The 22,194-nt window shown below is 23.4% G+C and overlaps 1 protein-coding gene across 2 annotated transcripts in view; it reads left to right on the top strand.

Moving 5' to 3' along the window:
• LOC122505523 (follistatin-related protein 5-like) overlaps nt 1-22,194 on the top strand; it is a 477,342-nt gene that overhangs the window by 348,744 nt on the left and 106,404 nt on the right. For both annotated transcript variants that reach the window (XM_043617200.1, XM_043617201.1), the window contains one exon: nt 15,268-15,348. In XM_043617200.1, coding sequence (XP_043473135.1) covers nt 15,268-15,348 — 81 coding nt within the window. The remainder of the gene's footprint in view (nt 1-15,267; nt 15,349-22,194) is intronic.

Raw genomic sequence — 22,194 nt, 5'->3', positions numbered from 1 at the left:
ACTTCAATGCTTTAGAAGTAATTTTTTTTTTCATTGACATATTTTTATTTTACCAAAATTGCTCGCGTATTATCCTGACAGTTATCGAGTTAAAAAATTGACCCCAAGAGTAAAAAAATTCACGCAGTGATTGACAAATTGAAGGTAAAAATTTCTATGTATTTTCTACTTTTTGTACAAAAAATTTTTCAAGCAAAATTTGTCCTCGAATTTGTCAAAAAAACAATTTTTTTTAGTTATAATTTTTGGCAATTTTTCTTATCTGTTATATATTTTAATAAAAACAAAAGTGTTTTTGTTGTTTTTATAAATCTAGTTTTCTTTATTATTATTTTTCGAATTATAAAATTTGTGGACTCTAGTTTGATTTTAATTTTGATTTTAATTATAAATAATTTTTCTATTTATTATAATTATTTTATTTCTATTTATTAAAATTATTACTTTTACATTTCAATTATAATTATCAATATTATTTAATTATTTTATTTATAATACCTTTTTTTTAAAAATAACAGTATTAATATTTACTATTATTAATTATAATTCGATTATAATTTAATAACTAATAATTAGTAGTGAAATAATAGCAATAACAGTAATAATTTTAAAAATAATAATAATAATTTTTAAGATAGTGTTAGTTGTGATATTCTCTCAATTATAAAAAAAAGTATTTATAAAAAATTAATTTATAATTATTATATAATCATATAGATTATTATTATTATTATTATTATTATTATAATAGCTATAGTTTACAACAATAATAGTAGAGAAAACAATTTTCGGACGCCGAGATTCGAACGCACTATTTAGGATCACTACTCGGTGTACTAAACCGCGTGACCACTAACGCTAATTTTTATTGTAATTATTCTTGTTTTATTACTTTAATTATAATAATTATAAATATTATTCCTCGGGCAATTTTTTATCATTCAGTGTTAAATTTAAAAAAATCTAATACAATAGAGGAAAAAAAATTATAGAAAAAGGAAAATTATATTCGAAAAATGTACCCATATTTTTATTTTTAATTTGAGAAAGAAAAATTTATTTTTAAAATATGATCTACATAATGGAGGGGGGGGAGAAGGGAGTTAAATTCTATTATCCCGCGTGATATTATATTTTACGTGTCTAATATATAAGAAAATAGAGAAAAATTTAGATTTTAAACATACCATCTGACATTATGACTTGTGAATTTAACGGGGATGGTTGAATGTGAATTCCGCGTAAGGTTACATGCAAGCGTAAGTGGACTATAAATTTGTCAAGTGTACGACGAGCCGGGCGTCGCAACTTCGTCTTATGAAGAGGGAAAATAAGTTTGCAAAAAAAAAAAAAAAAAATAGAAAAAAAAGAGGGAGAAAAAAATTTCCTTGTTCTTTGCCCGTTGCTTCCTCATATAATGTCTCACACACCAGGCGTGCACTTCTTCTCGTATCTTTTTTATCTTTTTTTATGTCCTTCAAGCCGCTTGAACCTTAAGCTGTCAAATTGCAACTTTATATTCTTTTTTACCCTCCCTCATTCTCGAATCTTCACCGAATATTACACTTTCGTTTGGTTAAAAAAAAAGAAAGAAAGAAAGACAAAAAAAGATCCTTGCTGCAATTTGTAAATTTTTATATTTCACTTTCTTGGAAAGCGAATTTTGAAAACTGTTTCAAATTTAAGAGGGGGAAATAAATTTTATATTTTTATCAAAAAAAAAATTATTTTATCCATTAAATTTCAAACGGAATTATTATTTTATTTACATAACCTTTATCTCCTTGGAATTCTATAATTAAAAATTCAAGTTAAACGAGAAAAAGTCGAATTTGAAACTGTTTTCCAGAATATACCAATTTTCAGAGATAATCGAAATTTTTTTCTCTTATTTTTTTTTTTTTTATTTTTCTGTTTTTTTCGAATAATCTAAAGCTTTTTTCTTTCTTGGTAAAAAGAAATCGCAACTAAAAAGCGAAATTCTCAATTGGATTGGGATTTGTTGTAAGAAAATGCGAGAGAATGTTGACCAATCTATATTAGAGGAGATGCGATGCGGGACCACGTCCTCAAAAGACCAACTTTCACACGTTCTTCATGCACGACAGAGTTTTACCAGATACTAGTTAAATGTCAGCAGCAATCAAATTAACCCTCTGTCCGGAGCTTTTGGTCCCCATATGCTGGTCGCTCTCTTTCTCACTCTCCACAAAATACATCATGACACAATGAACCGTACAAATTTCCCTAGCCAAAAGCAAATCCACGGCAAAAACTATATATGCCACATTTTAACTTACAAATTTTATTCATATTTTAATTTTCAAAAAATGTTTCTCAAACTCAAAAATTATACCATTATTAACAATTTTTTTATTTTTCAGTTATATTAATAAGTAATAATAATTAATTACATTATGAAACAAAAAAAAGGTATATTTTTGTTCTAGGGAGATATTCAAAACTAAGAAGTGAAATATGGAGGTATTTTGACCCTAGAGAATTAATCAAACCTAGGAAGTAAAAAATAGAGGTATTTTAACTCTAGAGAGTAAAAATTAAAAAGTATTTTTAACCCTAGGGAGTAAAAAACAGGTATTTTGACTCTAGGGAGATAATAAAACCTAGGGAGTAAAATATAAAGGTATTTTGACTCTAGGGATATTAAAAACCTAGGAAGTAAAATATAAAGGTATTTTGACTCTACAGAGTAGAAATTTAAACGTATTTTCATTCTAAGAAGCTAAAAATACTGTTTTAATTGTAGGGAGTAAAAAACAGTGATATTTTATACCCTAGAGTGATAAAGAAACTAAATAAGTGAAATATGCAGTTATATTAATCCTAGAAAATAAAAAGATTTAAAGTTATTTTAATCCTAGGGAGTTAAAATACATTTTTCACATTTACGGAGTGAAAAATAGAGGTATTTTGACCCTAGTGAGATAATGAAACTTAGGGAGAAAAATTTAGAGGTATTTTAACAGTACAGAGTAAAACTTTAAAGTTATTTTAATCCTTGGGGTTAAAAATACACTTTTAAAGCCAGTGAGTGAAAAATAGAGGTATTTTGACCCTAGGGAGATAATCAAACCTAAGAAGTGAAATATGGATGTATTTTAATTATAGAAAATAAAAACTTAACAGTAATTTTAATCCTAGGGAGTTAAAAATACCGTTTTACTCCTATGGAGTGAAAAATAAAGGTATTTTAACCCTAGAGGGATAATAAAACTTAAGGAGTAAAAAATGGACGTATTTTGACCCAAGAGAGTAAAAATTCAAAAATCTTTTAACCCTAGGGAGTGAAAAACAAAAGTATTTTGACCATAGGGAGACAATCAAACCTAAGAATTGGAATTTGGAGGTATTTTGTACCTAGAGAATTAATCGAACCTAGGGAGTAAAAAATATACATTCTTTAAACCTAGAGAGTAGAAATTAAAACAGTATTTTAATTCTAGGAAGTTAAAAATTAAGTTTTACTTCTAGGGAGTGAAAAATGGAGGTATTTTAACTCTAGAGAGTAAAACCTAAAAGTATTTTAATCGTAGCGAGCTAAAAATAGTGTTTTAATGGTAGGGAGTAAAAAAAAGAGGTATTTTAACCCTAGGGAGATAATCATACCTAAGAAGTCAAATATGAAGGTATTTTAATTATAGAAAATAGAAATTTAAAAGTAATTTTATTCCTAGGGAGTTAAAAATACCGTTTTACTCCTGGGGAGTGAAAAATAGTGATATTTTGACCCAAGGGAGGCAGTGAAACCTAGGATGTAATATATAGAGGGATTTTAACCGTACAGAGTGAAACTTGAAAGTTATTTTAATCCTAGGGGTTAAAAAATGCACTTTTAAAGCCAGTGAGTGAAAAATAGAGGTATTTTGACCCTTGGGAGATAATGAAACCTGGGGAGTGAAATATGAAGGTATTTTAACCCTAAAAAATAAAAACTTAAAGGAACTTTAATTTTAGGGAGTAAAAAACAGAGGTATTTTTACCCTAGGGAGTTAATCAAACCTAGGGAGTAAAAAAAGAAAGTACTTTAACACTAGAGAGTGAAAATTCGAAAACTTTTTAGTTCAAGACTGTGAAAAATTTAGGAATTTGATCCTAGAGGGATAATCAAACCCAATGAGTGAAATATGGTTGTATTTTAACCCTAGGGACTTACTTATTTAAAGGTATTTTAATACACGGAGTTAAAAAATACAGTTTCAGTCCTAGGGATTAAAAGATTGACTCTTTTTGACCCTAGGAATGTAATCAAACCTAGAGAGTGAAATATGGAAGTATTTCAACCCTAAAGAGTAAAAACTTAAAGGTATTTTTAACCTAAGGAACTAAAAATACTATTTTAATCGTAGGGAGTAAAAAACAGAGGTATTTTGACCCTAGGGAGATAATCAAACCTAAGAAGTGAAATATGGAGGTATTTTAATCCTGGAATGAAAAATTTTAAAGTAATTTTAATCCTAGGGAGTTAAAAATACAGTTTTACTCCTATGGAGTGAAAAATAAAGGTATTTTAACCCTAGAGGGATAATCAAACGTAAGGAGTAAAAAATGGACGTATTATGACCCAAGAGAGTAAAAATTCAAAAATTTTTTACCCCAGGGAGTGAAAAACAGAGGTATTTTGACTCTAGGGAGATAATCAAACCTAGAGAGTAAAATATAGAGGTATTTTTACCCTAAAAAATAAAAACTTAAAGGAATTATAATTGTAGAAAGTGAATAATGAGGTATTTTTGTAATATTATTTTGATGTATTATTTTTAAAAAAAATGTTCGTCATATTAAATGCAACATTTTGAATTTTGAAAATCTGCCTTAAAAAATAATAAATTCTCTAAAAATATACACTTTTAAAGAAACAGAATTTGTAACTATTGCAGTTTAGAAAAAAAATTGAAGAAAAAAATAACCATAAACACTTGTATAACAATGATTTTTATTGTAATTTTATTTCTATTCAATGGTAGTAAATAATTTTTCTCAAATTTATTTTTCCTTTTGTTATGGTCAATAAAACAATAATATACATGAAAGAACAATAACAATCAATTTTATGTGAATTTCCATGTACTAACATTGATATAATTTCTCGTAAATGTGTTTTTTATTCTCTCCATTTAAAAAAACAAAACACGATCACGACAAATTAAATGAAATTCACTGACATTTTTTCTACTGCGAATAAAAAGGCCATTTACTCTTCCGATTAAAAGAATTTTTGAAGTCTAAGAAAGAAAAATGCTTCATTCTTGCTCACTGAGAGTAAAAATACCTTTTTTTTTAGTAAAAATGAGTAAAAATCCCTTAGAAAAAAAATTTCTCTGTCCCCTGGGGAGTAAAATTACAATTTTAGTTCTTTATAAAAAAAACACTTTATTTTAAATAAATTTAAATTCACTATCGCAGTATTTTTTATAAAGAATTAATTTTTTAATTTCCCAATAAAATTTATGAATCCTAATATTTTTTTTTTTTAATTTTGAATAAATTTAATAATTTTATAAATAAATATAAATAATCACGTGTTCATGTTAAATACACAAAGAAGTTTGAATTAAAATCAACACCTAAATATAATGAATAAAATTTTCGTAATTTTAAGAAATTCGATAATAATTCAATAAACAAGATATTATATATTTCAATTTTATTAGATTTGTGAATTTACATGAAAATCTATTTAGCAGAGCGCTGAAATTAATCTCAATTTCGAATTACGAGAAAAACAGGTCAGAAGCGTTCGATTACTCGAGATAAATGGAGAGTACTGCACCAGCAAGTGAAATCAGGCTCAATTCGATAGAACCGATCGATTTTAATGCTTTTCGGAAATTGACCTTTTAGGTGAAAAAAAATATATATATATGTCCTTTTACATATATAAAAGGAGAATATTAAAGGGAATCGACGACTATAACGAAAGTAGACTCAATAGACAAGTAATCGGTTATTTAAATGAAGTAAATTTTTTTCTTCATTGTAATTATTATAAATTATTAATTACTAATTTTACTAATTTTAATAATTATTACTCATATTAGTAATTATTGAGTAAAGATTTAATAATTTTTAGTAATAATAGTAATAATTCTTTTGTAATTTTAATAATAATAATTAGATTTTTAATAATTTTTTGTGATTTATTGATATATTGTAAATTATTGATAATTACTAATTATAAAATTAATAATTAATTATATAATTATTTTTAATAATCAATAATGTCCAATTATTTTACACTTTTTTTTTTAAATTGTACTTTTTTTGAATTGGAAATATTTACAGATTGAAAATAATATCATTATTTGTTTTAAAAATAAAAAGAAAAGAAAAATAAAATTCAACAACTATTTGCAATGCAATCTCTGTATGCGCTTATAGTTGAAATTTTTTTGTCCGATGCCTGGCGTTTCGTTTGGTACGATTTACTGCATGAAAAGTATAAAATATTGCGCGGCTAGTCGTTTATTATTATTATTTTTTTTTTTTTTTTTTTTGTTCTTCTCTAGAACACTTTTTTTCCTCTGTATTGCGAATTAATTTTCCTGATTCATTACTCGTCGGTCTGCGGTCTATTTGATTCCCAGCGAAAAAATGTGAATCTGGACTGCTCGATTCAGAACGCATATTATAAAATATTCACGTTTTCTTACACATTCATTTCTTTTTTTTCAATTTTTTTTTAAAAACTTATATATTTCCATGATATTTATATAGAAAAGTTGAGAGTGAAAATTCATTCCATTCATTTAATTAGAGAACATACAAAAAATTAAATAGATTTATTAAAAATGCAAAAACGGACTTATACATATGTAATTTTTTATACTTTTTAAAATTCACATTCTTTTTCTATTTTTTTTCTTCTTCTTTGCTCTGTAAATAGAAAATAATAATTTTTTAGATCAAAATCAAAAAATATTTCATTTTTCAATTTCAAAAAAAATTACATTTTTTATTCCTTAGTTAGAAAAAATATCATTTCTTTCCCCCGGGGGAAAGAAATAGGATTTTTTCTAACTAGAAAGAAAAGGATTTTTTTTCACTGGCCAGTGACAAAAGACCTCATTTATTCACTTTCTACAATTATAATTCCTTTAAGTTTTTATTTTTTAGGGTAAAAAATAAAAATACCTCTATATTTTACTCTCTAGGTTTGATTATCTCCCTAGAGTCAAAATACCTCTGTTTTTCACTCCCTGGGGTAAAAAATTTTTGAATTTTTACTCTCTTGGGTCATAATACGACCATTTTTTACTCCCTAAGTTTGATTATCCCTCTAGGGTTAAAATACCTTTATTTTTCACTCCATAGGAGTAAAACTGTATTTTTAACTCCCTAGGATTGAAATTAATTTAAAATTTTTGATTCCAGGATTAAAATACCTCCATATTTCACTTCCTAGGTTTGATTATCTCCCTAGGGTCAAAATACCTCTGTTTTTTACTCCCTACGATTAAAATAGTATTTTTAGTTCCCTAGGTTAAAAATACATTTAAATTTTTACTCCTTAGAGTTCAAATACTTTTATATTTCACTCTCTAGGTTTAATTACATTCTTAGGGTCAAAAAGAGCCAATCTTTTAATCCCTAGGACTAAAACTGTATTTTTTAACTCCGTGTATTAAAATACCTTTAAATAAGTAAGTCCCTAGGGTTAAAATACAACCATATTTCACTCATTGGGTTTGATTATCCCTCTAGGATCAAATTCCTAAATTTTTCACAGTCTTGAACTAAAAAGTTTTCGAATTTTTACTCTCTAGTGTTAAAGTACTTTCTTTTTTTACTCCCTAGGTTTGATTAACTCCCTAGGGTCAAAATACCTCTGTTTTTTACTCCCTAAAATTAAAGTTCCATTAAGTTTTTATTTTTTAGGGTTAAAATACCTTCACATTTCACTCCCCAGGTTTCATTATCTCCCTAGGGTCAAAATACCTATATTTTTCACTCTCTGGCTTTAAAAGTGCATTTTTTAACCCCTAGGATTAAAATAACTTTTAAGTTTTACTCTGTACGGTTAAAATCCCTCTATATTTTACTCCCTAGGTTTTACTGCCTCCCTTGGGTCAAAATATCACTATTTTTCACTCCCCAGGAGTAAAACGGTATTTTTAACTCCCTAGGATTAAAATTACTTTTAAATTTTTATTTTCTATAACTAAAATACCTTCATATTTGACTTCTTAGGTTTGATTATATCCCTAGGGTTAAAATACCTCTGTTTTTTACTCCACACATTTAAAACAGTATTTTTAGCTCCCTAGGTTAAAAACACCTTTAAATTTTACTCTCTAGTGTTAAAATACGTTCCTTTGTTACTCCCTAGGTTTGATTATGTCCCTAGTGTCAAAATACCTCTGTTTTTCACTCCATACCATTAAATCACTATTTTTAGCTCGCTACGATTAAAATACTTTTAGGTTTTACTCTCTAGAGTTTATATACCTCTATTTTTCACTTCCTAGAAGTGAAACTTAATTTTTAACTTCTTAGGATTAAAATACTTTTTTAATTTTTACTCTCTATGTTTAAAGAATGTCTATTTTTTACTCCCTAGGTTCGATTAATTCTCTAGATCAAAAATACCTCCTAATTTCAATTCTTAGGTTTAATTGTCTCCCTAGGGTCAAAATACCTTTGTTTTTCACTCCCTATACTATTTAAACAGTATTTTTAACTCTCTAGGTTAAAAAACCTTTAAATTTTTACTCTCAATGGTTAAAATACCACCATAATTCACTCTTTAGGTTTGATTATCTCTCTAGGGTCAAATTCCTAAATTTTTCACAGTTTTGAATTAAAAAGTGTTAGAATTTTTACTCTCTAGTGTTAAAATACTTTCTTTTTTCACTCCCCAGGTTTGATTATCTCCTTAGGGTCAAAATATACCTCTGTTTTTCACTCCCTTAGATTAAAAAAGTGTTTTTAGCTCCCTAAGATTAAAATACCTTCAGGTTTTACTCTCTAGGTGTAAAATACCTCTATTTTTCACTCCCTGGGAGTAAAACTGTATTTTTAACTCTCTAGGATTAAAATAGTTTTTAATTATTACTCTCTAGGTTTAAAGTATGTCCATTTTTTACTCCCTAGGTTCGATTAATTCTCTAGGTCCAAAATACCTCCAAATTTCAATTCTTAGGTTTGTTTGTCTCTCTAGGGTTAAAATACCTTTGTTTTTCACTCCCTACTATTTAAACAGTATTTTTAGCTTCCTGGGCTAAAAGTACCTTTAAATTTTTATTCTCTAGGGTTAAATACCACCATATTTTACTCTTTAGGTTTGATTATCTCTCTAGGGTCAAATTCCTAAATTTTTTACACTTTTGAGTTAAAAAGTTGTTGAATTTTTACTCTCTAGTGTTGAAATACTTTCTTTTCTCATTCCCCAGGTTTAATTATTTCCCTAGGTTCAAAATATACCTCTGTTTTTCACTTCCTTAGATTAAAACATTATTTTCAGCTCCCTAAAATTAAAATACCTTCAGATTTTACTCTCTAGGGTTAAAATACCTTTATTTTTCACTCCCTTGAAGTAAAACTATATTTTTAACTCTCTAGGATTAAAATACTTTTTAATTTTTACTCTCTAGAGTTAAAATACCTCTATTTTTACTCTCTAGGTTTAATTAATTCCCTAGTGCCAAAATACCTCCAATTTCACTTCTTAGGATTTATTGTCCCTCTAGGGTCGAAATACCTTCGTTTCTTACTCCCTATGATTTAAAATACCTTGAAATATATTTACCCTCTAGGGTTGAAATACATTTATATTTCACTCGTCATAATTAAAAATCTATAATTTGGATAATTCTTTTTCTTGTGACTAAAAATATTTTCATTTTTTTTTGTGTTTTAATTTTAAAAAGTAGTTTAGTAAAGTATTGCAAAAATAATGAAGTTGAAATTGTTAATTGACTGTTATCAAAAGGTGGGGGTTTTTTTTCAATAAAATAATAATGGTCTTATAATAATAACGATAAATAAGGCTTAAGGGAACTTAAGATCAAAAGCCCATCTGGTTTCACGAGCGCGCTTGGAGCTTAACACTGAACTCAAAGTCTTAAGAGTTGGCCATTTTTATATCTTACCGACATATAAAATCTTAAGTGCAATAGTGTACGTGTGTGTGTGTGTGCGTACATCACATATAAGGCCGGGATACGTGCCCTGTAACACGGTAGCTGGTTCGCAGAGATTACAGCGATACTTCAGAAAATTTATCGTCTAGCACCTAACACAACGCCATCTTTATTACCGTCGGTCAGGATATAGAGATTCATAAAACGCTTTTTACATGTATATTACTTTTTCTCCCATCAAAGATTTCTATATCCAACCTCTCTCCCAAAAAAAAAAATGAAAAAATGAACGAAACGAAAAATCATATTTATTACCTTTTCGCTTCCCTTTTAAACATTGAATAAAAATTGTTTCACTCCTATAAATTTATTACCCCATTTGAAAATTTTCATTTTATACATATTATAACTCAAAATTATTTATAACTCGAAATTAAAATTCGAAAAATAAAATATTCGTTAATATTTATAAATATAGGTGTTTTAATCCTACGGATTATAAATAACCTTCAAGTTTTTATCTTCTAGGGTTAAAATACCTGCATATTTCACTCGCTAGAGTCAAAAATACCTTTATTTTTTACTCCTAGGATTATAACTGTATTTTTAACTCCAGGATTAAAATAATTTTGTTTTTATTATCTGGAGTTAAAATACCTTCAAATTTTACTCTTTAGGTTCGATTATCTCCCTAGGGTCAAAATACCTCTGTTTTTTGCTCCCTAAGATTAAAACTGTATTTTTTAACTCCATAGAATTAAAATTTATTTGATAATAGACAAGTAATTACTTATTTGAATCAAATAAATTATTTTCAATTTATTTTTATAAATTGTTAAATACTTTAATGAAATTTAAAAAATTATTAAATTTAATGGAAAAGTAATTCAAGTAAATTATAAAATAATTGAAATGGTTTAGAAATAATTAAATTAGAATTTTAAAAAATTGAAATAAATTGGAAATAATTAGATTTGATTGAAAATAATTGAAATGGTGTAGAAATATTTGAATTAGAGTTTTAAAAATTTGAAATAATTTTAAAATAATTAAGTTTGATTGAAAATATTTGAAATGGTTTAGAAATAATTGAATTAGAATTTTAAAAAATTGAAATGAATTTGAAATAATTGAATTTGATTAAAAATAAGTGAAATTGTTTTGAAATATTATATTTTTAAAAAATTAAAATGAATTGAAAATAATTAAATTTGATTGAAAATAATTGAAATGGTTTAGAAATAATTGAATTAGAATTTTAAACAATTTAAATGAAGTTGAAATAATTGAATTAGACTTTTAAAGATTTGAAATGATTTTGAAATAATTAAGTTTGATTAAAAATAATTGAAATGGTTTAGAAATAATTGAATAAGTGTTTAAAAAATTTGAAATGATTTTGAAATAATTAAGTTTGATTGATAATAAATGAAATGGTTTAGAAATAATTAAATTAGAATTTAAAAAAAAATTAAATAAATTTGAAATAATTGAATTTGATTAAAAATAATTGAAATGAATTTGAAATAATTGAATTAGTGTTTTAAAAATTTGAAATGATTTTGAAATAATTAAAGTTTGATTAAAAATAATTGAAATTGAAATAAATTGGAAATAATTAAATTTAATTGAAAATAATTGAATTAGAATTTTAAAAAATTGAAATGGTTTTGAAATATTAAATTTTTTAAAATTTGAAATAAATTGAAATGAATTAAATTTGATTGAAAATAATTGAAATAGTGGGACTCCCGAAATAATGTAGAAATAATTGAATTAGAGTTTTAAAAATTTGAAATAATTATGAAATATTTGAATTTGATAAAAAAATATAATTGAAATGGTTTAGAAATAATTGGATAAGAGTTTAAAAATTTGCAATGTATTACAAATAATAAAATTTGATTTAAAATAATTGAAATATGTTTTAGAAATAATTGAATTAGAGTTTTAAAAAATTGTAATGAATTTGAAAAAATTAAATTTGATTGAAAATAATTGAAATTGAAATTGAAATTGAAAAATAGAAATAATTGAAATAAATTAATGAATAATTAAATGAAATTAAAAAATAATTAAATAGAATTAAAAATAATAGAATTGAATTATAGAAAATAATAATTAATTGAATTACAAAATGATAATTAATTGAATAAAATTTAAAAATGATAATTAATAAAAAAATGTGATCAAATATGCGCACAATTTGGCTATAATGTAAATTGTATGTTTATGTTAAATTGTAATTATATTTACATATAGCGCATGAAAATGTAGTAAATATCTTTAGACGAATGGCATTCATGTGAATGTAAAGGAATTGTGTACGAGACACGATTTGAATACGTAATTTCTCTTCGCGTTGAGAAATTTGTGAGCGTGAGTTTCAGTACAAATTTCTAACATTTCACCCCCTTTCTCCCCCCCTCTCTCACTCTCTCTTTACTCTTTTTACTCTCTTTAATGTCGAAAAATAATTATTAGAATTCAATTTTCATCATCACTCTCAAAAGTTTTCCATGTGCGGTGTATAACGATTTATATATTAGCCGAGAGATTTAGAGTTTAATATATAATTCGCTTCAAAATCCAACCAAAATTCCAACGAAATATGTTTAAAGAACGTAATTACAAGCGACAATTAAATTTGTCCGCAATTAACACGCAGTTGCTTTTACGCTTTACCTACCGCAATGCCAACACTAGTAGACAATAATTTTCGCAAAATTTCTATACATATTGTTGTAGAAATTTAGAAACATGAAAATAGAAAAAGGAAATAATATTAATAATATTAATTTATACTATTTAGTAGTGAAAATATAATAATATGTTATGTATTAAATTTTTTATTAATTATTTTCTAATTAATTTCAATTATTTTTAAAATTTATTAAAATTATATTTTAATTTCATTCAATAATTATTTTTCGTTCGTCTAATTAATTTCAAATTTTTTTTTTTTAATTTCACTTCAATTATTTTCTAATTTGTTTGAATTACTTTTTAAAGAAATTTAATTATTTTAAATTAAATTAATTTAATTCATTTTCTAATGAAATTTTATTATTTAATTTTACTTGAATTATTTTTTCTAATTTGTTTAGGTGACCTTTTTATTTAATTTAATTATTTCAATTATATTTAATTCTTTTTGAAATTTGTTTCAATTATATTTCAATTTATTTTTAATTCTTTTTGAAATTTGTTTCAATTATATTTCAATTTATTTTTAATTCTTTTTGAAATTTGTTTCAATTATATTTCAATTTATTTGCAACTTTTTTTGAAATTTGTTTCTATTACTATTTAAGTATTTCAATTATTTTTTAAATTTTATTCAATTATTTTTCATTTATTTAATTTTTTTTAAATTCAATTCAATTATTTTGAAATTTGTTTCTGAGTTACTTGTTAATTTATTTTAATTATTTTTTGTGTTCATTCAATTATTTTAAAATATTTATTTCAATTTTTGCTTACTTATTTCAATTATTTTTTTTAATTTAATTCAATTATTAAATTTTTATTTCAATTCTTCTTTAAATTCAGTTCAATTATTTTCTATCTTGTTTGAGTTACTTTTTCATTTAACTTAATTATTTATGTAAAATCAATTATTTTTTATACAATTCAATTATTTTTTTATTCCATTTATTAATTTTTTAAAATTCATTTCAATTTTTACTTATTTAATTGAATTATTTTTTAATTTACTTATATTATTTCCAATTTATTTTTTTTTTTGTACTGTCCTAGTTAAAATTTTTTTAAATTTAATTCAATTATTTTTAATTTATTTCAATTCTTTATTTTTAAATTTATGAAAACGAAATTTAACTACGGTTACTATTAATTAAATATATAAATAAATGAAGTAAATTTTCTTTTTATATGAAGGAAAATATTTCTTTAGGAAAAAAAATATTTTAATGAATTAAATAAAGTGTTTGATTCACTGAAACAAAAATATTTACTCGAAAAATTTTTGTTTCCAGTAAATTTTTGCGTAAGTGCATTTATAATTTAATAACTATAATTCAGTAACATATTCAGTAACTATAGTCAGTAACAATTTTTAAGTAATTAATAAATAATTCAATTAATAAAATAGTTCAATTCATCAGTAATTCAATTAATAAAAATAATTCAGTTAATAAATGAACAAAATCAGTTAATAATTTTTTTTTTTTTTTGCGACAAAAATATTTTTTTCCACATATAATACGTAAAACAGTTTGAAAAATATAATTTAGAAAAAAAGTAATAGCAATCAGTCAGTTTTCATTTTCCGAGAAAGTAATCCTTCACTATCGTCCTGTCAAAAGTTTTCTCAAAGTGATGTTGAGGGAGAGAGGGAGGGGGGGGAGCATAAACAAAAAATGACTTTTCTCGATATAAGGTAACTTTTGCGAAAATGGAACTACAGAACTTAAGAAGAAGAAGAAGAAGTAACTTTTAAGCAAGAATTGTATAGTTATGGTTGGACGGGATTTGACTTTGACTTTTTTTTTCTGTGCCACTCGACGTTGAAACTAACTGCTTTTCAAGAAAATGAAATCGTTCTCAAAACTCTGTAACAAAAATACAGTCTTTATTGTATATATACACTTTTCTACCAGTTGCTTTTTACCTTCAAGCTCTCTGTTTGACGTAAAGAGAGAGACAATTAAATTTCAACAATACACACACACACACACGCGCGCGCGAGTCGTGAAACAATTTCAAATCAGAATATATATGAGATTATTCCTTTGACAATATGAGTTGCATATTTTTGTATTATTACATTATTGAAACAAAGAACTGCGGTAATATTAAATTAATAATAACAAAATTATTACCAGGGGAATAATTCAAACATTTCAATTACAAAAATAACATTTTAACAAAGTTATCTGCGTATTTTTTACATCAGCAAAATTTATTAAACTTTTTTTTCCTGCTACAAGGTGAAAAAAGGTTATTTTACTCCCTAGTGTTAAAATACGTCTATTTTTACCCACTAGTAATATCGGAATATCTACACATTTTACTCCCTAGTGTTAAAATACCTCTATTTTTCAAACTTGAGCGAGTGAAAAATAATGAATTGTTTTAAACCCTAGGCGCAAAAAAAGTACGAAGAATACTTTCTAATAATATTCTAATTTTAATATTGTTTCAGATGAGGCAAAAACTGGATCCATTGTCCATTTGTTTTTTCACGCTTCTGATTTCAACTTCGTTAGCAGCTTCATCACACAAGGTAAACTACAAATTATTAACTATATTTTTATAGCATTAATATTATTATTATTATTATTATTATTATTATTATTTTAGTGCAGTTATTATGATTTAGTTATTTTTAAAAATAAATACAAATTATTGAAATAAAAAATGATTCTCAAAAATTTTTTTAATTTCTTTGAAACGATTCAATTATTATGAAAAATTTTTAAGAAATTTTTTCGTAAAAATTCAATTGTTTTCCCAAATAATAAAAATCTTCGAAGAAATTCAATTATTTTAAAAAAATTTTTGTTAAAATTCTAATTTAAGAATTGAATTATTTTCAATAAAATTTTAATTAAATTCGTCGAAAAAAATTTGTAAGAATTCAGTTTTATTATTTTCATATAAATAATAAAATACTGTAGATAAATTCAATTACTTTGAATATAATCATAATAAAATTCTTTGCAAACATTCAATTATTTTTATAAATAATAAAATTTCTAAAGGAATTCAATTATTTAAACAATACAATTTTCATTGGATTTTTTTTTTAAAAAATCAATTATTTAAAAGAATTTTTATAAAATTCTTCTTGTGAATTCAATTATTATTTGAAAGTTTTAATGCAACTCTTCGCAGAAATTCAATTATTTTGAAAAATTTTAAGAAAATTAATTGTAAAATTTCAATCAAAATTATTTTCACAAATAATGAAAATCTTTGAAGAAATTCAATTATATTCAATATCTAATATTATTTAATAAAATTTTCCAAAAGAATTCAATTATTTCAAAGAATGTTAATAAAATTTTTTGCAAACATTCAATTATTTTCATAAATAGGTAATAAAAATTTTACAGGAATTCAATTATTTAAATAATACAATTTTCATTGATTTTTTTCGAAAAAAATCAATTATTTAAAAGAATTTTTATAAAATTCTTCTCGTGAAATTCAATTATTATTTGAAAATTTTAATGCAACTCTTCGCAGAAATTCAATTATTTTGAAAAATTTTATTAAAATTCCAATATAAGAATTGAATTATTTTCAATAAAATTTTAATTAAATTCTTCGAAAGAAATTTTTAAGAATTCAGTTATTCAAGTAAATAATAAAATTCTTCGCTGGAATTCAATTATTTTCATTCTAAATAAAAAAAGACTTTAGATAAATTCAATTACTTTGAATATAATTTAAATAATCTTCTTCGCAGGAAATTTAATTATTTTCTTAGATAAATAAAATTTTTACAGGAATTTAATGACTTAAAGTTAAAATACAATTTTCATAAAATTTTTCGAACAAAATCAACTATTTAAAAAAATTTATTCTTTGCAAGACTTGAATTATGTTTATAAATAATAAAACGTTTTACAGAATTTAAATTATTTTTTATACAATTTTAAATCAATTTCTTGAAATTAAATGTAAATGCAATTATTTATATAATTTTATGGCGCTTTCAAAAATATTGATTTATTTTTTAAACTGTTATTAAAATTCTTCGAAAGAATTTTAAATTATTTTAAGAAATTTTGATAAAATTCTTTATAAATAATTAAATTTTAAGAAATATTTAATTATTCAATAAATTATTTATTTTTATATTTAAATAATTGAATTTCCTTCGAACTTTCTAAGAAGAATTGATTTAAAATTAAATTTCAATTAAAAATTTAGTTCATAATTAAATATTAGAATTTAAATATATTATAATAATTAAAAAGAATAGTAATTAAATTTCAAAAGATTTTTTAATTGTAATTTTTGAAAATTTTAATTGTTGTAAAACTATAACAGTATTCAATTTTTTATTTTTAAATATATTTAAGTGAAAAAAAAATTATTGAATTTTGAAAGAATTACAGTTCTAATTTTGATAAATTGTTAATTTTCAAAAAGATTTTACGCACCAAATTGATAATTTTCCACAAAGTAAATCACATTCCGTTTACTCAAAAAAAAAAGAAAGAAAAGAAAATTCGTCTATATAACAAAAAAAAATCTCGAATTAAAAATTTTAACTATAAAAATTGTTTAGCTAGGGAGAAGAAAAAATTTCCTTTCCTCTCTCTGAAATAATTTTATTCTCTCTCTACAACGTGTGATTCACATTAGTTATTTTTCTTTCTCTTCTTTTTTTTTCGAACAAAAGCTGAGAAAAGTTTTTAAAATATAAAGGATATGTTTATGAATTGAGTTTGAGAATGTGCGGTTGGGTAAAAAAAAGAATGTGCTTAGTGTAAAGATTACCGTATATGCTAAATCCCTGGCGAGAAAGAATTTTCTCGTGTGTGGCAAAAAAAGGAAAAAAGAAAAAAGAAAAATTATATATATATATATATATATATATATTTATAAAGAGAAGAATGTTGAGAGAGAAAAGTAGAAAGTGAAATTACGTTAAAACTCACCACAGAAAACTTCCTGCGGGAGACAGTTCTACCTCGAGGACCAATTAGGGATAATCGGTTCCGACAGTCGCCAACTCTCTCTTTCTCTCTCCCTCTCTCTCTCTCAACCCCTTTTGCTATTGCCGCAGCAAAACTTCCTTTACTTCACCCGAACTGTTCAATATTGCTTGAGAAGCCCTTCTCCTTGTAAAAACATTCAGCCACATTTTGTCTCGAGTCGAAAAAAAAATTGCGTCACTTATTTGACTTACGAAAACTATTCTTGGAAAATTACTCATATTTTTTTTATAGACAATTAGAGCTGTATTTCAGGCTTTGCAAAGAATTTTATTATTTATGAAAATAATTGAATTTTTGAAATCCGAGGTCAAATCGGATTAAAATTGTATATATTGAAAATAATCCAATATTACTATTTAAAATCTTATAGTAAGTTTTACTAAAAATATTTTTATAACAAAAATAATTGAAATCCTTAAAAAAAAATTTTATTATTTATTAAAAAAATGGAATTTATTCCTCTCAAGAATTTTATTATTTTTGAAAATAATTGAATTCTTGAAATCTTTTAGTCGAATCTAAATGAAATTGTAATGAAAATAATTCAATTCTTATTTATTAACTTTTACTAAAGAATTTATTAAGTTACTAAAGATAATTTAATTCCTTCTAAAACTTTTATTAAAATGGTATCGAAAGTAGTTAAATGTCTATGGGGAATTTTATTATTTAAGAAAATACTCGAATTCGTGGGAAGAATTTTATTAAAATTTTGGAAAATAATTGAATTTCTTTGAAAAATGTTATTATTTGCAAAAGTAATTGAATTTATGTGTAGAATTTTATTTTACTTGAAATAATTGAATTTATTTTTTGAATCATTTTATCAATATTTTTGAAAATAATTAACTTCTTTCAGAAAGATTTTATTAAAATATTTCAATTAATAGATTTCTTTCTAAAAATTTTCCTGAAAATTATATTTTAAATAATTGATTTAGTGTAAAAATTTTATTATTCGTGATTCGAGTTTTTTTTAAGAATTTTATCAAAATTTTTAAAAATAATTACTTTTTTCAAGAATTTTTAAAAAAATTTTATTAAAAATAATAATTAATTTTGAATTTTCCCAGAATTTTTCACGAAACATTGTCTTTGAATTTTTCCAGAATTTTTGAATTTATTTTTGAATTATTTATTATTTATTATTTATTATTTATTATTTATTATTTATTATTTATTATTTATTATTTATTATTTATTATTATTATTTATTATTTATTATTTATTATTTATTATTTATTATTTATTATTTATTATTTATTATTTATTATTTATTATTTATTATTTATTATTTATTATTTATTATTTATTATTTATTATTTATTATTTATTATTAAAAAAATTTGTTTTTCAATAATAATTAAAATCCTGCAAAGAATTTTATTGTACATGAAAATAATTGAATTCTTGAAATCTTTTAATCGAATCTAATTGAAATTATATTGGAAATAATTCAATTCTTATTTAAAATTTTAGTTATTAAAAATAATTGAATTTCTGTGGGGAATTTTATTATTATAGAAAATACTCGAATCGGTGGAAAGAATTTTATGAAATTTTTTGAAAATAATTAAATTGTTTTGAAGAATATTTTGGAAATTTATGAAAATAATTGAATTATTGGGAAGCATTTTTTTTTAATTAAATTCATAATAATTTAATTCATATCTGAAAAATTTTATTATTTATGAAAATAATTAAATTTCTTGGAAAAATTTTATTATTTTTAAAAATAATTGAATTTCTTTGAAAAATTTTATTATTTGTAAAAATAATTGAATTCCTGTGTAGAATTTTATTAAAGTTCTTGAAATAATTGAAATTTTTGAAACATTATATTTAAATTTTTTTAAATAATTGAATAATTGTTTTGAAGAATATTATGATAATCTATGAAAATAATGAAATTCTTGTCATGAATTTAATTATTTCGGAAAGCAATTTAATTCTTATAAACAAATTTTATCAAAATTTTAGAAAATAATTAACTTCTTTCAAAAATATTTTCTTAAAATATTTCAATCTACATATTTATTTATTAAATTTATATAGTAATTAATTGATTTTCTTCGAAAAAATTCAATAAAAATTGTAATATTTAAATAATTGAATTCATGTGAAAATTATATTATTCGTGATATTAATCGAATTTTCGCAAAGAATTTATTTAAAAAATTTTTAAATAATTGTATTCTTATTGAGATATTTTATTAAAATAGTAGATATTGATGAAAATAATTGCATTTCAGCCAAAAATTTCATTATTTGTGAAAATAATTGAATTCTTGTAAAAAATTTTGTTTTTAATTTATGAAAATAAGTGAATTATTTCATGAATTTTATTTAAATTTTTGAAAATAATTACATGTTTCAAGAAATTCTTTTAAAAATTTTATTAAAAATAATAATTTAACATCCTGCAAAGAATTTATTTATTATTAAAATAATTGAATTTTTATTATTGAAAATAATTGAATTTTTTGAAATCTTTTGGTCAAATCCGAGGTCAAATCGGATTAAAATTGTATATATATTGAAAATAATTCAATTACTATTAAAAATTTTATTAAGTTTTACTAAAAATATTGTATTAAAAAAAAATAATTGAAATTCTAAAAAGAATTTTATTATTTTTGAAAATAATTGAATTCTTGAAGTCTTTTAGTCGAATCTAATTGAAATTGTATGGAAAATAATTCAATTATTATTTAAAAATAAAAATTTTAAGTTATTAATAATATGTTAATTCTTTCTAAAACTTTTATTAAATTTGTATCAAAATTGAATTAAAAAAAAAAATAATTGAATTTCTGCAGGAATTTTTATTATTTATAAAAATACACGAATTTATATGAAGAATTTTTTATTCAATTTTTTGATAATAATTTTTTTAATTCAACTATAAAAGTAGGTTTAAACTAGTGAACTTCAGTGGAATTTTACTGATTCAGATTTAGAGAGTATTATAGTAGAAATTTACGAAAACAAATATCAAACGATAGGAAATTAAATTAAATAAAAATTCAACGATAACTAGCATTATATACTAGAATTCAGTTTTCAATTATTCGAAGCTTGATAGCAAAAAATTATCAATTAAAACCAATAGAGTAATCTCTATACAAATCCGAGAGTAATCCCCTCTGACGTGTTAAAAAAAGAACAGGAAGAAGAAAATCCACGTAAATTGTTCCTTGCAAAAAAAAATAATAAAAACCCAATTTAAAATTTGTATTCAGCAAATAATACATAGCATACAAGGGATGTTGGAGAGAGAGAGAGAAAGGAAAGAATCCCCCGCATCATTTGAATGGAGGGTTATTTTCATTTGAAGCATAGAGGTGGAGGAGGAGAGTCAAAGGACACAAGGATTACATTCCCTGAAAAGCTAGGGATTATGACAAGCCATGCGTTTCACTGGTGAAGATCAGAATCCGCAATTTCTGTTAGGAAACTTGGTCCGGGTCATGATGCGCTATTCCTCCTTTATATACATAGGCATCTATACACACATTTGCACTTTATGGGAATACTGATGCACAGGGAGAGAGGGAGTAGCTACGATATACGTTTCGCATACCTAATTCACATGCCATTCAAATTAAGCGACGTATCCGTCCATAGCAAACTGTCTAATTAATCGTTTGCCAGATACGTGTGCATGTATGTTCACTAAGTACTAATATAGTTTTAACTCGTTACATCATATACTTCTCCCTTTGTATTTAACTATAACATTTCCACCATATATTATCTAATGCCGACTTATTTATTGTATAAATATTGAACCTAATTATTATTGAAATATTGCGAGAGATTAATGTGGTAATTGTGATAATCATTAAAAGTCGTCTAATTCTAATCCTGTAGTTGTGGTACAGTGGAACTTCGATTATCCGAACCTCTGTTATCCGAATTGTAAATTATTTTATCCAAACTTCTATTACCTATACCTCTCTAAATTTAAATCAATCAAAAATAACTGATTTAGAAACAAAAATTCAGTCACTAACTCAAATAGTACTATTTCTACTAACAATTAGTTATAAAAAGAACTGATTGTTAGTTAAAATCAACTTTTTTTATCAGTAAATTTCAGTAGTTTCAGTAAATTATTTTTGACTGATATTCAACTAAGTTCAGTTCAACTAATTTTTCAGTTAAAACCATGATTACAATTATAACAAAAATCATATGAAAACTATTATGGAAGTTTCAATCTTTCGGTGTAAAAATAGAGTTGGATTTTAAAAGTGCAACAAAAATTTCCTTGAGTAAGGGACGGACTAAAAAAGCTTTCGGAAAGCACAATATAGGGTTATTGCTACAGGTCCGAAAAGTCATTAAATTCAGGGAAAAGTAAGGGATTTTCATTAAAAGTATCACTGAAGAAA

Source organism: Leptopilina heterotoma, unplaced genomic scaffold (assembly GCF_015476425.1).
Source record: "Leptopilina heterotoma isolate Lh14 unplaced genomic scaffold, ASM1547642v1 Lhet_36, whole genome shotgun sequence".
Lineage (NCBI taxonomy): Eukaryota > Metazoa > Arthropoda > Insecta > Hymenoptera > Figitidae > Leptopilina > Leptopilina heterotoma.
Note: the sequence above shows the minus strand (reverse complement) of the source record. Positions and strands in the feature narration are given on the sequence as shown.